Source organism: Sebastes fasciatus, chromosome 22 (genome assembly GCF_043250625.1).
Source record: "Sebastes fasciatus isolate fSebFas1 chromosome 22, fSebFas1.pri, whole genome shotgun sequence".
NCBI lineage: Eukaryota > Metazoa > Chordata > Actinopteri > Perciformes > Sebastidae > Sebastes > Sebastes fasciatus.
Window position 1 is genome coordinate 16340353 of NC_133816.1, and position 15677 is coordinate 16356029.

The 15677-nt window shown below is 41.6% G+C and overlaps 2 protein-coding genes across 2 annotated transcripts in view; one reads left to right on the plus strand and one right to left on the minus strand.

Annotated features, from left to right (window-relative positions):
- LOC141760961 (bolA-like protein 2) overlaps nucleotides 1-15677 on the plus strand; it is a 246952-nt gene that overhangs the window by 9407 nt on the left and 221868 nt on the right. The window lies entirely within an intron of this gene.
- Nucleotides 1-15677, minus strand: part of adam19a (ADAM metallopeptidase domain 19a) — a 169445-nt gene that overhangs the window by 3889 nt on the left and 149879 nt on the right. The window contains exons 17-22 of the mRNA XM_074624422.1: nucleotides 13775-13852; nucleotides 10103-10211; nucleotides 8008-8149; nucleotides 4082-4181; nucleotides 2244-2495; nucleotides 555-763 (exon numbers count right to left, since the gene is read on the minus strand). Of these exons, the coding sequence (XP_074480523.1) occupies nucleotides 555-763; nucleotides 2244-2495; nucleotides 4082-4181; nucleotides 8008-8149; nucleotides 10103-10211; nucleotides 13775-13852 (890 nt within the window). The remainder of the gene's footprint in view (nucleotides 1-554; nucleotides 764-2243; nucleotides 2496-4081; nucleotides 4182-8007; nucleotides 8150-10102; nucleotides 10212-13774; nucleotides 13853-15677) is intronic.

Consider the following 15677-nt stretch of genomic DNA (forward strand, 5'->3'; position numbering starts at 1 on the left):
AGATTAAAGAACAGTTTTATGCCAAAGCCATAACTGCACTAAACACAGCAAAAACTTGAATAACTTGTAAATATTCACTGTGCAATAATGATGTGAGTCGTGCAATACCTGCAGAATGTGAATGTCTTGTGTGTGGTATGTGTGTTTTTATTATTTTTTATAGTTTTAGAGGCACGTTATTTTTTATGTTTCTTGCACTTTTTAAGGTTTGCATTTAAATTTCGTTGTACTTGTACAATGACAATAAAGATATATTCTATTCTATTGGGTCCAGGGTGCTTATTCAGACGTGAGACCAACCGGTTAAAATGCCTCAGATTAAAATAAAGGTGTGAATGTCTGAGAGGGGCTTTTGTTGCTGATGTGAATTGCTGTAGAGAACTTTTAAGTTACATAGCAATGAAATGATGTGATTTCACCTTTTGACCTCTGCGACCTTCACATATGCACTTTTCATTTGTACAGGAGAAATAAAAGTCTCTCATCTTATTACAGAGGTGACAGAGAACAGAAGAGCCAGAGTACTCTACACTACAGTGTGTGTCGGTGCCCACCTGAGAACTCTGAGAGGGGGGATGGCTGAGACTTTGCCCACAGGTTTGGGTCCCACTGCCGGGGGCATCATGACCAGCAGGCCCGGGGAGGGTTTGGAGACCAGGACCCGGGCTGGACTCACTGTCGGGGAGGCTCCTCTGGCTGGGCTGAGGGGGAGAGGCCTCTGAGGAGGGAAGGGGGACGGTCTGGGCTGCAGCTCAGACACCAACTAAAAGAGAGCACACAGAGACATCATTTTGCAAACTGCTGTAGAATACAAGGACAAAGTAGAAAGAAAAGACAAACAGCGAAAGTTAAAAAGCAAAAAGAGAAAAAGTGGGATCATCGCCAACACGGTGCTGAACACTAAATCCCCGGCACATGGGCCCAGCAGGGAGGAGGACTTCACTCCCGTTTCCGTATTGGACAGGATCCAGGTTGTCTCCGGAATCTGTTCAGCTAGCTGATAAGAGGAACTTCAGTCCCACTTCACACAGGTACGGCAGATTAAAATCACCACTTCGGCACACAGATCAGATCACAAAGTACACTTAATATTGGATATCTGACACAAACAAGAAAAAGCAATACGACATTCAGAAGATGGCATTAAAGGCATTTTACACTTCACAGAGAAGCACTGATGAGAGAGGATAAATCAATAAGAAAGCAATCAGATAAGAAACACACTGCAGATTTAATTCAGTATTTCTTCAGGGTTCAGATGGAATTCATCTGAGAGGTACTCTGATACAGACAGTCCAACAGTTTTCTTATTAGCTCGGTGTCTTTGGCTGTAGCTCGGAATTACATTTACAAATCAGGCATTTAGCTGCAGTCAGGAGAAGTTCTCTTTTTAAAGTTTGACATAAAATTGGGACAACTGCAGCCCCTTACCTATGGAGGACAGAACCTGCCAAAAATAAAAAATAAATAAATGAATAAATAAATAAATAAATGAATAAATAAATAAATAAATAAATAAATAAATAAATAAATAAATAAATAAATTTAGACATTAATCAATTGATAAAATGTGACATAAATTGATATTTCTGTTTTGCTTCTTATTTTGCTTCTTTATTTATTTATATAAATATGAATTCCTGTATCTATTTATTCCTCTGTTTAATTTTCCCTTTTATTTATTTATTTATGATTTTTTTAAATCATTTTTAGATTTATTTATTTACTTTTGCATTTATTTTTGTATTTATTTCTATATTTTTGCATTTAATTTCATTCATTTTAAATGTATTTACTGTATATATTTATTTATTTATGCATGATTTTCCCTTTGCATTTCACACCTTAATTATTCCATACCCGAGCTGACAAAATGCAGTCTGTTTTTATGAAGCTCTTCTTGTACATAGTATCATTAAAACGGGGGATTCATTTAACAACTGTCTGGCTGCCTGACAGCTCGTGTTGATGCCCTGTTGGTGAGCAAAATTATGGAAATAAGACTGAAGTTGTTTTGACATTAAACCACTATAAATGGAGATGCCTGTACACCATTCTCCCTACACTTAATATCTAAAGACATCTGTCCCTCGTAAAAAGAGGTGAGTATTGGTTATTCTAAAGCTTATAACCTTTGTGACTCCATTCTGTTTTTTACAATATGTGGTATGATTTTTAGGTTATAGTTTTAAAATTCAATTATGTGTAATTACAGGTCAGCAACTGGTCAAAAAGGGCCTTACCAGTGGAGATCGTGTCGGGTTGAGGGGCAGAGGTTTCTTGGGCGGGGTGAGTCTCTGTGGGGTTGCGGGGGATTTGGGTGGTGCTCCTGGTGGCTTGCCAGCTGGCAGAGGCGGGCGAACCACCTTGAGGTCCCGGGAACCACCCTGGGGAGACTGGGTGGGTCTCAGAGGTCGCACAATGTTGACTGGCTGGGTGCCATTGGGTGCAGGGCCTGGTCTTAGAGGCAGGACCTCTTTGCTGGTGTGAGGAAGCTGGGGGGTCACAACAAAGACAACAACACAAACTTCAGCAAAAGAAAATGAGCTTAGAATAACTTTCAATCTGCTGTCAGAGCAAAATCTTGGAAAAGCTAGTCTACATGCAATTGACAGTCTACTTAAACAACAACACCTTATTTAGCTCAGCGTCTCTGACTGTAATTGTCTCACTCTTCAGTCCAGGAGTCAACATTTATTGGAAAAAAATCAATGTTATGATTTCCAAAATTCATGCATCCATCCAACGAAACACTCTGCTTCAATCCATATTTGTTGGCGTTTAGCCTTTCAAAACCACAAAGGGAGGCACTCACCTAACGGGGCGGTCTCGCAGCCATTAACAGCGCCATAAATCTGAATGAATTATACTTTGGTGCTCATGATTTCTGTAAATTGAACTGAACAATTGAATTGTAGAGAATCTAACCGATCTAACGATGTGTAACATGTCCATACTGACAAAAGTTACCCTGCGAGTAAAAGGGACTCTGTGTTTAATTGAAGTTTTATGGTAGCTGTTGATCTTGATGACCTCCGTGCGCTTTACTCCCTCAAAAACTAAGTCTTTGACATCAGTTAATGGATGAGAAAAAGTTTCTGGACAAAGCTAAGACCAGAGTTACTCGTCCATATGAGCAAAGAGAGAAACTGTGCCTACAATTTATTACACTATATTGATTATTACACATCAGGCGAGAAATGTAGGTGCAACCACTAACTCTGATGTGTTACCCATTATGTCACTGAAGCTCTAAGAAGCCTACATTTTTACTTAGAATTGATTATTACTATTTCTTACAATTACTTGTATTTTTGTACACTTTTTTTCCTCCTCTTTTTGGATGTATTTTAAAGTTTTGCATGCTCTTTCCTTTCTTATGTTTTCAGTCATCACTCTTTTTTTCGTAACTCAAATTTTTATTGGCAAGAGATTTGCAACATTGAATAATAACAGAAACAAAAACATGTTTGGAAACAATATTTCCATTAAACCTCGTCCTTCTTTTGTAATTCCATTTCCAAGGTTTCTTATTATCTCTCTTTTTATTACATATTTAGTTGAGTGTTTGTATCATTAGTTATCAATCCTAGCCTTTACTCTTGCTGTAAATACCACTGAGCTGCATTTTGTCTATAAAAGCTTCTAGATGAATACCGTTTATTCTTATTAAGACTCATTGATTCCTTTTGTCCTCCATTCTTTGTCCCTCCTTTTCCTTCTTGTATTTGTCTCCTCTTTTGCTCCTGTTGTATTTCTTTCACTTGCCAATGACAAATGTACACTAACCCCGAGCTGCTAACCCATCCAATTAAATAACTGCTATAAAAACAGGGGAATAACGACATGATGAAATGATGCTGAAGGCACATTGAACTAGTGGAGAGGAGTGTTGTGGACGTGGGAGGAGGAGGCAGACTCTAAGTGGTCACACAATATAACAAGCTGCTGTAAAATGAGGCCATTAAATATGAAGGTCAAGCACATGGACGGTCTATTATTCACTAAAACACAGCAAGAGAAACAGTCACCGCCCTCCCATTTCCTCCCCTCCTTACACACACACACACACAGCACTCACCCCCTTGTGGCTGCTAGCTTTGTTGATTGGTCCGACCACCTTCAGGTGAAAGGCAGGATTCAGATGGCCATTCTTCCCTTTCTCCAGCGATGCCTCCAACCTGACCGGAGAAATGAGGACAGGCAGAGAGTAAAGCATCGCTCTTCTTAATGTGGCATTGATTTTAAGGCCTCAGGTGGGAAAAAGAGACGGAAGAGAAGTCAACATAAAGTTTCTCATCCAGGATGATGTGAGAGGATAAAGCTGATGACACAACACTGACAGTGTCATCTTATGAAGTCGGTATGGCTTAATGTGTTAGCAAACAGTTGCCTATTTACACATCCAGCGGACACTGAGCAACATTAGCGTTCATTTGGAGTCGTGTTTGTGTCCTCCACATCCGTCAAAAGCCAACTGTCCGTGCAAACATCATCATCCAGAATGGCATGATAAACACCAGAGTATAGAAGCAAAGAGACGAAACTCTGGTGTCTTTTTGACAACAGCCGGAGCCACCATTTTGGACTGAAAACACTTGTTATATTTATAATATCTTATTGTTCAACACAGGCCAGAGAGTGCTACAGGAATGAGTCCTAAAATCCAGAAATGAGTTAGCATTTTAGCACTTCTAGTTCCTGGAAGTCTGGAAGTCAATGGGTTTTTAGTTAGATGCCTGAAATAAGGTCTGTGGTTAAGACAAGCTGAAGAGATTTTAACGTTTTGTTCTACGACATAACTCAGTAAATACCCCACTTGTGAATATTGAAGCTTTACGTGTCTTAAAAAAGGCAGTTGCTAACAAGCGGCTAAATGAGACTACTAAACGACATCACGCCGACTCGTCCTCCTTTACAGCCTCGTTGTGTATACTCACGCTCATGCGACCGTGGTGTAGTTCGTTTATAGCCTAACGTTAGCTTTATACTTCTGGCGATTGCATTTATGCTTCAAAAATCCCAAAAGCCAATGGAACAATCCCGTTGGCTTTTTGTCGAGGGAACCAGTGTGATGCTAACTTCCTGGTTGGCCTACAAAAATACATCATCCCTGGAGCACTCTATTTAGTAGAATATGACAATTGAATAGAAATAATTTTGTTTTACTTATGTATGACACTTTTTAGGCAGAGGTTTTACTGATGTCCGGTAGTCACTTTCAGTCCAAAATGGCGAAAGCGTAGCTTTGCTACTGGGTGATGATGTTGCAATGGAACAAACAATTGACTTTCACTTCTTATACTTTAATATACGTTCTAAAATACGAACTCGGTGTGCAAAGACCTGAACTCTTTCTAGCTCTGGTTTTGGTCTCCACCACCTCCTGAGAAAACACCTTTCATATGAAAATATGTTAGAATTAGTGCAGCTTTGAAAGTCAACAGGTTCCCTCTAACTTGTTCCTTCCACCATACATTTGAAGACACATGTCATCTAGTGCAACAACACAGCTAACTACTACCAACCTAAATACTAAGAGCTTGACAGGAAGTTTACTGCAGGGCTGCTGCATTGGATTGAACCGGACCGTAGAGGTGTTCTGTACTTAATAAACTGGTAAGTCAGTGTACACTGCAGGCTCTTAGCTGATTGGAAGGCTTTCCGAGCACACTGGATGTATATATGCTTAGAGCGGCCTTTAATCAGCTCCAGCCACCCGCTGTCCCTCTGCTGAACTGTAAACGAACCCAAATGATTGGCCATGGAACAAAAACAGAAAAGGCAGAGGGTTTTCTGTGAAGCTGCTGCCGTTGAGTCTTTTTAATCATCGTAGCGGCTCAATTTTCCACATCGTGAGCCGTTCATTTAGATGTCTTCTGCCGAGGCCCAATATCACCAATATTTAACCTTTGTGCCAGTCGACAGTTGGAAGGTCAGGCTCTTTATAAAGCCTGCTGTACTGCTGGATCCTTTCCAGACACATTTGTGTTCTGTAAATCACTGCGAAACGCTTGAGTATTTTCCGAGGCACTAACTCAGCCGGTGTTATGACGAGGCTGTCTCTGTGGGTGAGCTATATGGCAGAGCTCATAAAGGAAGCTCTGGGCTTTATGAGGACATGATTTTGTTTGGTTCTGATTGAGGTGAGCTGCAGCACAAAATGCTGCCATTTATGCTGATGTAGAGATGTTCCGGTGAATGCATCGATCTGCTCGGAGCGCTGGCAGACATGGCACACTTCCCTTCTTCCTTCTTTCTGTCCTGTAATTCAACACTTTCCTTCCTCCTTTCCCTTTCTCTTTTATTTATTTCTCCCTCCTTGACCTTTTTTTTAATCCCTTCTGCTGCCACATTTTCCCGACTTCCTTCCTTTCCTTTCTTCTTCCTTTTCCTCCAAATATTCTCTTCCTTCCATACATGATTCATTTCCTCCTCCTTTCACTCTTAGATCCCCTCCCTTCTCATGCAGACAGTGTGATACGTGAACGCTCCTCTGCATAGTAATACACTGCTGTTTGCCAACAAACAAACAAGTTCCAAGATAGAGAATCAAGTGTTAGAACTACATAATGATCTTGTGTAATGATCTTATCTAACCTCTGTGATTTCTTTTTATTTAAAGTGTAACTTTGGTATTTTCCAACGTGGACCCTACTGAATTCTCCCATGTTTTTGTGTCTAAGTGACTAATTAGAAGTGTCTGATAACATTATGAAAAGGACCCTACAGAGAAATAAAACCTCCTGTCTGCTTGTTATTGTGTCTCACCAAGTCTCGCTCAAGGAGAAGTCTCGTTCTGAAATCTTTCATCACCTCCACATTGTTGAAATCCTCTAAATATTCAGCCATGACATTGAAAATCTGTACTCTTACACAACAAACTCTGACAACACCAGCACTCCTCTCTCTACTCTCTCTCTCACATTTCCACCGTTGTCCTCCGCCATCAAGGCAACTTACTTCAGAACGAGACTTCTCCTTGAGCAAGCCTTGGTTAGACACAATAACAAGGTTAGAGAGCAGCGTTAGTCACTTAAACACAAAATAAAATGGGAAAATAGGGTCTAGGTTGAAAAATACCGAAGTTCCCCTTTAATGTTTGATTAATTATGTGAATGTCAAAAAGTAATAACCGTCATTGATGCAATGGTGTCCTGTATAGTATATATAATTCCATGATTTTCAATCTGTTCTCTGGATGTAGTTCCGTTAAAGCCGGGCGTACACTGTACGATTTTAGAAATGTTGTTCTGTAACTCCTACTCCTACTGTACGAGTAGATGGTTTGCGATGTAAAAACCAAAGCTCAGGATTTATGTGCTCACACTGTGCGGTCCGATTGTCAGCTATGCCCTGAGTGCTCACACACGTTCCGTCGGCTCCTGCTGACCGTTCTGGCTGTTGACAGTTGTCAATAAAGATTTGTTTGAAAGCTCCGAGGCAGTTCAAGTTTGTATGCAAACAGAGGTCTGTACGGGTCCCAATAATGCGAACAAGGCAGAAACGTGCTGCCTTGATCATCTGTGCCATCCTGTCTGCTAAAAAAAGAGGCATGAGGACTCACAGGTGGCGAGGAAGACGTGGACAGTATGGATTGTCCATTTTGCAGAGAGAATTGGAGGTAAGCTACGTTTTACTATATCTATTGTACATTTTTATTGTTGATAGCTACGCGCTGATTACTGTAAAAAAAACAGAAAAAAGGTGCAACTGTGTGAGAGCCTGTGGCCGGCCGACAAAAATTTCTGACATGTCAGAAATTCATCCGACCGTCGGGAGGAGTTAATCCGTTCTCGGCCTTCGTCGGCAAATGACGCCCGACGAAACTGTAATTCAGTCATGCGTCTCGAAATTTGGGCCAGAAACGGGCTAAAATCGTAGAGTGTATGCCCGGCTTAACGTGTGTCATGTGTTTTTAGCAGACAGACAGACAGACAGACAGACAGACAGACAGACAGACAGACAGACAGACAGACAGACGGACAGACAGACAGGAGACAGTACTTGTTGCTCTTGTTCTTCTCTCTCTGGGAAAGCCACTTATGGTAATAGGAAGTCTTGATCCTGTAGCAGTAGAAGATCAGCAGCGCTGCAGGTAGGATAAACAGGAAGGCAAACAGCAGCCCAACGACCAGCCCCACCTGACCTGTAGACACACACACACACACACACACACACACTTAACGTTAACTGGCTTGGTTCTAAAAACACAGATCTCTTTTTCTCTCTTTATGAATATGGAATGAATTTCAGACAGTTTTGATTGGCGTGAGAATAAAAGATGAAAATTGGAGAATAGGGAAACTAAATATGCTGAATGGACAAACCATATGTGTGTTTTATCAACAAACATTAAATAAGCACCTCAGTGTACACGTTGAGAAGGAATATAATGACTGTGTTTTATCTGCTGATGTGAATGCAACACTAGAGACAGAAGCAGAGAGATGATCCTGCACTTTTTCTGAAAGATGCTGCTGCTGTTGGAGACGCGTTCTGGAGATCTGCTGAGTTGAGTTTATCACCCGGAGCTACACGCGCACCGGCCAAAATATGAATCATTTCATTATTAGACTGTTGCCACCAGAGTTCTTGTTGCTCATAAACAGGGTGCCAGTGTGGCGTCATCACTGGGTTTGAGCAAATATTCTGAGTTAACCATACATTTTCTCCCAAATAATAAATAATAAACCATAGAATACTGTATATATTGTATTTATCCACTTTTATGAAAACAGGCTATCCAGATTTCTATAATCAGGATGTGATGTTAACACACATAACGGAGTTACTCTGAAAACTTGATCATAACTGAGACCACAGCGTGCGAGGCAAAAGACAACTCCCTTGTTATGTATTTCATTTTCATACATTTCGGGGACTCACAAGAGACAGATTAAATAATGAATGGTTTAAATGAACAATGCTACAATTCCCATGATGTAACTTGAAAGGCTCTTATCGTTGGACCCTCCCTACCTAATAAACACCCACATCTTTCAAACTCCACATCCCCGGTTTGTCACTCACACTTTCTGTTATGAATTTGTCGTCTTCAAGCCAATAGAGAGGCGAAGTCCTGCCCCCTTCCGGAGGACCCCATGGGAGCTTATTTTGAACGGTAGTCCACGACGAGAGATAATTATCTTTTTGATCCTGTTTGAATTGCGCCATGAATCACACATATGATGTTTGTCAATTTATAAGATAATTTTGCAAGTCAAGAAAGTCGCAGTGTTACACGCAAAATGTAACGTGATCTGCCCTGATGTGTTTTATCCAGCGACTCCTGGTCTTTTTATCAGCCGGAAGGAGAAAGAAGGATCAGACCCGTTGCTGGTGTGAGTTCATCCCAGTAGGAAACACACAGACATCGTAGCTTCAGAGAGAGAGACGTCACTAACACACTTTTGGGTGTGTCGTCTTTCTAATTACGTATTTTCACAGTCTGATACTTCAACTGTTTTACAACAAACTGAGACTTTCTGTTTTTGCAAAATTCTCTTTTAAATTGACAAACATCATATTTGTGATTCATGGCACAATTCAAACTGGATCAAAAAAATATTTCTCGCCATATTTTTTTCCGAAATAAAGTCCCATGGTGGTCCACCGGAAGGGGCGTGACTTCGCCTATCTATGCCGACATAACCCTGATGATGTCATAGTAATGTCATCAGCAAACTTTTCTCACAGGCTGAGTAGTAGTCATTGTGTCACATCCAGATCACATCCAGAATCCATTTGAAAAAAGCGTGTTTTTTCAGATTCTCTCCTCCTTCTCGGCCTTCCGTCCACACCGAGACAGTGACGCTTTCCCACACGTCTCCATTGTCTGCCTGTCATGTAATTCAATTAGCATAATCTTGACTCGCTGAGGCACAACACCCGAGCACCGCTATGAAAACAGATCGTAGCTGTTCGGCTCTAGCGGCCTGCACGTCCTCCCCCCGACGGATGAGGTTTAAACATGACGCTGTTGTTCTGGTGCGTCAGCGAGCGATGTTTTAGAAAATAACCTGATAACACTGTTGTGGAGGGACACGTTGGCACAATAGCAGGACACGATTTGTGTGAGTGTGTGTGTGTGTGAACTCACTGTCATACTGGATGGGTCCACTGTCCACGCTGCCTCCGAGTCCTGGCTTCTCACAGAAGGGTGGTGCCCAGCCGCGGTTACAGTGGCAGTTCCCATTACTGTTACACACCTATACACACACACAGGACATTTGTTAATGTGATTACCGTTCGCTCTCAGTATAATCTAGTATGTGTGTGCCTTGAGGTGTAGCAGCCATATTAGAAGCACTAATGTGTTGTTTACAGATTGGCACTGTTTGTGTTTTAATGGGATTTTCCTTCACATATTCACCTTGTACTGTAAATGGAGCAGACTGCAGAATACTGACATAAAAAGCAATGATACTTATCTGTGTGTTTCCTTTATTTGTGTATACTGTAACCTTGTATGTACAATTTTATTTTTTTGTTTCTGACTGGAACTGGAGGGCGTACTTCCTTTGTCCCCAAACCATCAGGGGCCCCTTGAGTGCCGATTAGTTCTTGATCATTTGATTCCTTTGTTTAGTATTATGCACCGCTACACAATGTGAACTGAAATGGAATTACAGTATTTAAAGGCAAGGTTGATGATGTTATCCAGTATACACTATTTGTTATATTGGTTGAAATGGTCTTTACACCCCGACAGCGATCCATGACTTATGAGCTCTGAAAAAGGACCGGAAAAGAGCCGTCATCTGTAGCTGCTGTAATCCTGTAAAAACGTCTACCAATCACTGCCTCGCGGTCCGCTTGGAAAGAACCAATCAGATGCCTCCCTGCTCGTACTATACCCTTGGCGTGCACAAACCTGAACTCAAAGCGCGTCGCTGCCGCAAGATTACTGGAGAATGGAAGAGAAAACTCAGCCAAAAGTAGCACTGCCTTTGCCCAATTAACCCCTAGTGGGTTAATTGGGCTCTCTGGTCTTACAGTAATAAAGGAGAAATAAAAACAGTCTTTCAGGTGATATCATCCAGCAGCTCCAGCAGTTTCAGACCACCAGTTCCTCTCTAGCCTGCACCAGTAAAGAGGGGGTATGACATGTCTACCATGAGACCACAGAAACTGTTACAGAGGAGTTATCCCTTTAATATCTCTGGGTGAATTCAGCCAGTGTTGGCGATGTTGCACCGGCAGCTTGAGAGAAGTTCCGGTGAGCAAGAAGAAGTTACGGTACGCCAAGGAGTAAAATGAAAAAGTGCCGGTACTGCGTATTGGTGAGTACCGACCCACTTTGAGCACTGGTTGGGGGATAGTCACGGGTAGGGTCCAATAAAAAAAGAAAGGAACTCGCTGAGACATAAGGTTAAAGAAGAATAAAAATGACTGCCAGCCATTTCACCACAGCAGACCTTCGAGTAACAACCAGTAATCTGCCACCTTGTGCACCTAAAGAGTCAAAATGTGACCTGAACTGGAAACACCTCCCTTTCCTTCACTCCATTTGTCAGTAAAACACCTCGAAGAGTTTTTAATTAACTTGTAAAAGAGAAACTTTTATCTGGAGATTAGCATTTAAACCTTGATTAATATCTGCAGACATCTTGTGTAATTCACCAGCCCCTAAATGTAGGAGAAAATACCGCCATGCTCCAATTACATCCAGATGTAATTATCCTATCAGTGATTAACATGCCTATTTACCCCATTAGCACTTGGTCGACGACATGAAGGGCGCACAGTTGTTTACTGATTCTCAGAGCTTCAGATTCAGGAGGCATGGGGAGGCTTCTTTTCTAATTCAGTTTTTTTCTAAGAGCGTATTTTTAAATTCTATATCATACAAAGAAATGTATCATAGATATATATAACATACCCTTCAGCGCTCTAAATCTCCAGAACTTCTAATATGTTTTAAACTTTTTTAATGGAAATCTCCTTTGTACATTATTTTAAGGATGCAAGCGTCTCTGAGAGGCGGGTAGTTTATTTGCACGGCCATCCAGCGCACTCCAAAAGCCCGAGGATCAATATAAATCATATGATAATGCTAAATTAAAAAACACAGGAGGAGACCATAAGCTGGGAGAAGCCAAAACTGTCTATTTAGAATAATCCTGACTCAAAGCCACTTCCATTATCCACCTACTGTTACACAGAGAGGAGAACAAAAAAGGGACAAACAGCGTGAAACAAACAACAGATAGAAGGAGAAGCGGATTAAAGGAGGAGAGGATACGTCTGCTGTTTTTCTTCCTCGCTCATAATATTTCAAAATCCTAATCAAATAACAATGGCTGGTAAGCCCATTCCTTCTACAGGAGACAGGAGACGGGGTAAACACAGACATTAAGGCTTGTGGGGTGTGAAATTTGAGTCGAGGCTGAGTTCGCTTCGAACGCTCAGGGTCAAAACAAGCAACAGAGCGGTCCAGACACAAACTAGGCCAACTAGAGGTAGACGCTATGAAAGTGGCCTGTAGTGAAAACTTTAAAATGTTTAAGGTTTTAAGACACTACAGAGGAAAGTGGGACACCATGCTGATGTTGATTTCTCAAAAGCTGTGCAGAGGAAGTGACATCAGCATCGTGTCCCATATTCGAACGCTCCTTAGACACTCCCACTGTCCAGCACGGTGCCTAATGGGCCTTTCAGACACAACACAACAACGGCACCGCTGCGCTCTGAAACCCACTATTTCCAATGGCTTGTGGTGCCGCCCCACGACGGCGCCGCATGCTGTAATGTGCGCTGAACAGCGGCAAGCACAGCTGGGTCTGAAAGGGCCATAAAAATCCCTGTGCCATATTGAACAATGATTTGCATCCTGTAGCTTTGACCTCAATTGCCATGATATGTTTCGATTTGACTATAAGCATGAGCGCAGCATGGAAGACGCCATCCTCGGCATTTTGCAGTTATCTTTAAAGGCCCTGACACACCAAGCCGTCGTACACTTTGGGGCCGTCGGTTAGCGTCTGTTGGCCAAGTTATTTCAGTGTGTCCCGCACCGTGTTGGCGTTTTTTGGGCCGATTCAGCATGTTGAATCGGCGGCGGAGCTCGTCGGAGACACTACAGGCTTTAAACTACCTTCTTCACATCTACTGTAGAACTCCCCAACACCTGCAAACACACTTTGATGTGTAAAATTGTCGCAGTTCCCCTTTAACCGCTGGTTAAGTATCACTAGGCAAATTCACATGACAGTTATCACACTAAAAAAAAATGACACATTTACCATTTACCACAGTGGAAACCAGTGATTCTACTTCCTGTAGTGGTACACCCTGATTATTCATGACCTCCGGAAGACATAATTAAAGTGAAGCTCCACCACTTGACAGTGATTTCAGAGGTCAAAGTCAGAGTTCCCTGATAAATATCCCCTATCTACATCCCCATCTTCTCTTAAAGTAACAAGTGTTTAAGCCCCAAACACTCCACTCCAGAGCTTGGTTACTGACTCATAAACTATGTATGATTCCTCCTTATCTGCCTCAGGCTTGCTTGTACTGCTCCAATGAATAGTTCATCACTTCAGTTGCTGTTGTATTCCAGCCATATATATTCCTGCCTTTTTATGACAGTCTTGGTGACAGCGCTGCAAAGCGCTACCTTTGCCCAAGGACACAGTGTGACAATAAGATTAGGGAGCCGTGCCCGGCAGCTAAGTGAGTTGAGTCTGTTGCATGGCTTTGTATGCTTGTGAGTGTGTATCTGTGTGTGTGTGTGTGTGTGTGTGTGTGTGTGTGTGTGTGTGCCTACCCCTTTGCTGTGACAGCGTACGATGCAAGTCTCCAGCTCGGTAAAAGAGGCATTTTGGCATCGGCGGTCTCTGCACACCTGTGGCAACACAAGCAGAATGATCACATACTGTGTTAAAGATTACAGTGCACACACACACACGCACACACACACACACACACACACACACACACACACACATATATATATATATACAGACTTTGATCTGCCTTCTCTCAGTGCCCTTGGGCTTTGGAACAACCTGGCTGCCTGAGGAGATTGGCCAAGCAGCATCAGTATCCTGTTTTAAATCACTTCCAAAATCACTACTTTTATAGACTGGCTTTTACAGCTTGTAATGATGTTTATTGAGCTGCTATCACCAAACACATTTTGTCTCTACTGCTGCTCTAATATTCATCCTAATAACCATTTAAATCAATGCTGGAGTGGCGTTTTTTTATTTTTATAGGCAAGTTTGCACCTTAACTGTGTTGGAACAGATGTTGGGACAGACACATAGGGGGGACAGGTAGAAGCAGATTTAAGAGATGTGAAGGGTGAGTCAGTGACACTGATCTGGGACCAGAGACTAACAGGATGGAGAGGGGCTGAAGCTCCTTGTGTTTGCATTTCAGATGTGTGAAGAGGAGGCGGGATGGAGGAGTCAAAAACACAGATTATACTGTAGAGCCTGCTGGAAAACAACACAGCCTTCTAAGTCCACCGAACAGCCAGCAATACATGGAACCATACCGCCAAAAAAGACTTAAAAAGACACTTTTTATTAATCCTAACTCAGATAACATAAAGTCACAATGCTTTTGAATGTTCACAGTCAATGATTTGATTATTTCTACATGTACCATTTGCTTGTTTTGTTTATTTGCATGTGTTTTTTCTCTTGGCCGCCATAAGACACACCCTTTCCACGCCCTTTTATTCAACATTCCTGACCCATAAAGATGCTGAAAAGGCGAGAGGCTGCATATTATCCAGACCTCTGCTGCTAGACTAAAAACAAAACCGAAGAACAGCGAACACATCACTCCATTCTTAGCTACACTTCACTGTCTCCCTGTATCTGCTAGAATTGATTTTAAAGTCCTGCTACTTGTGTACAAAGCTCTCTCAGTTCCATCACAAGCCTCTTAGATCCTCTACTACTGCGTTTCTACATACTCAACAAAAAGAACACTGGAGATGCAGCTTTTTTCAGCTGTGGAGGAGCCTACACCCAAAGACATCAGAGAGGCTGTTTTTACACGGCACTTAAACACATATCTCTTTAACCAAGCCCTTTTCCTAGCACCACTTCTTATAATGTGCGTGCTTCACATGGAGTACCACATGCAGTTTTTAAATCACCTTTTTTATGCCTTTAAATGTATTTTTTATGGCTGCTTGCTTTCTCTCCAACGCTAAGCACTTTCTCTTTCTCTTTATTCTTTTTAATTCAATTTGTGTTTCCTGTTTTTATTATTTTTTAAATGTAAAGCTAGGGCTGTTAATCGATTCAAATATTTAATCACAATTAATCGCATGATTGTCCAGAGTTAATTGTGATTAATCGCAAATTAATCACACATTTTTTATCTGTTCAAAATGTAAAGAGCGATTTATCAACATGGAAGTGGGCAAATATGCTGCTTTATGCAAATGTATGTATATATTTATTATTGGAAATCAATTAAACCCTACTGCATTTAGAATAAAAAATATGCTCAAATAATAACATGGCAAACTCAAGCCTTCAAGTTTGGAGCGTTATTTAACCTCCTTCGCCTCAAGCTAGTATAACATGTTTGGTACCAATGGATGAGCCCACTACAACCTCCGAAAGATCGACCTTGGAGTGCTGTAGTTGCTGTGGTACGTGTAGAAATAATCAAATCATTGGCTGTGAACATTCAAAAGCATTGTG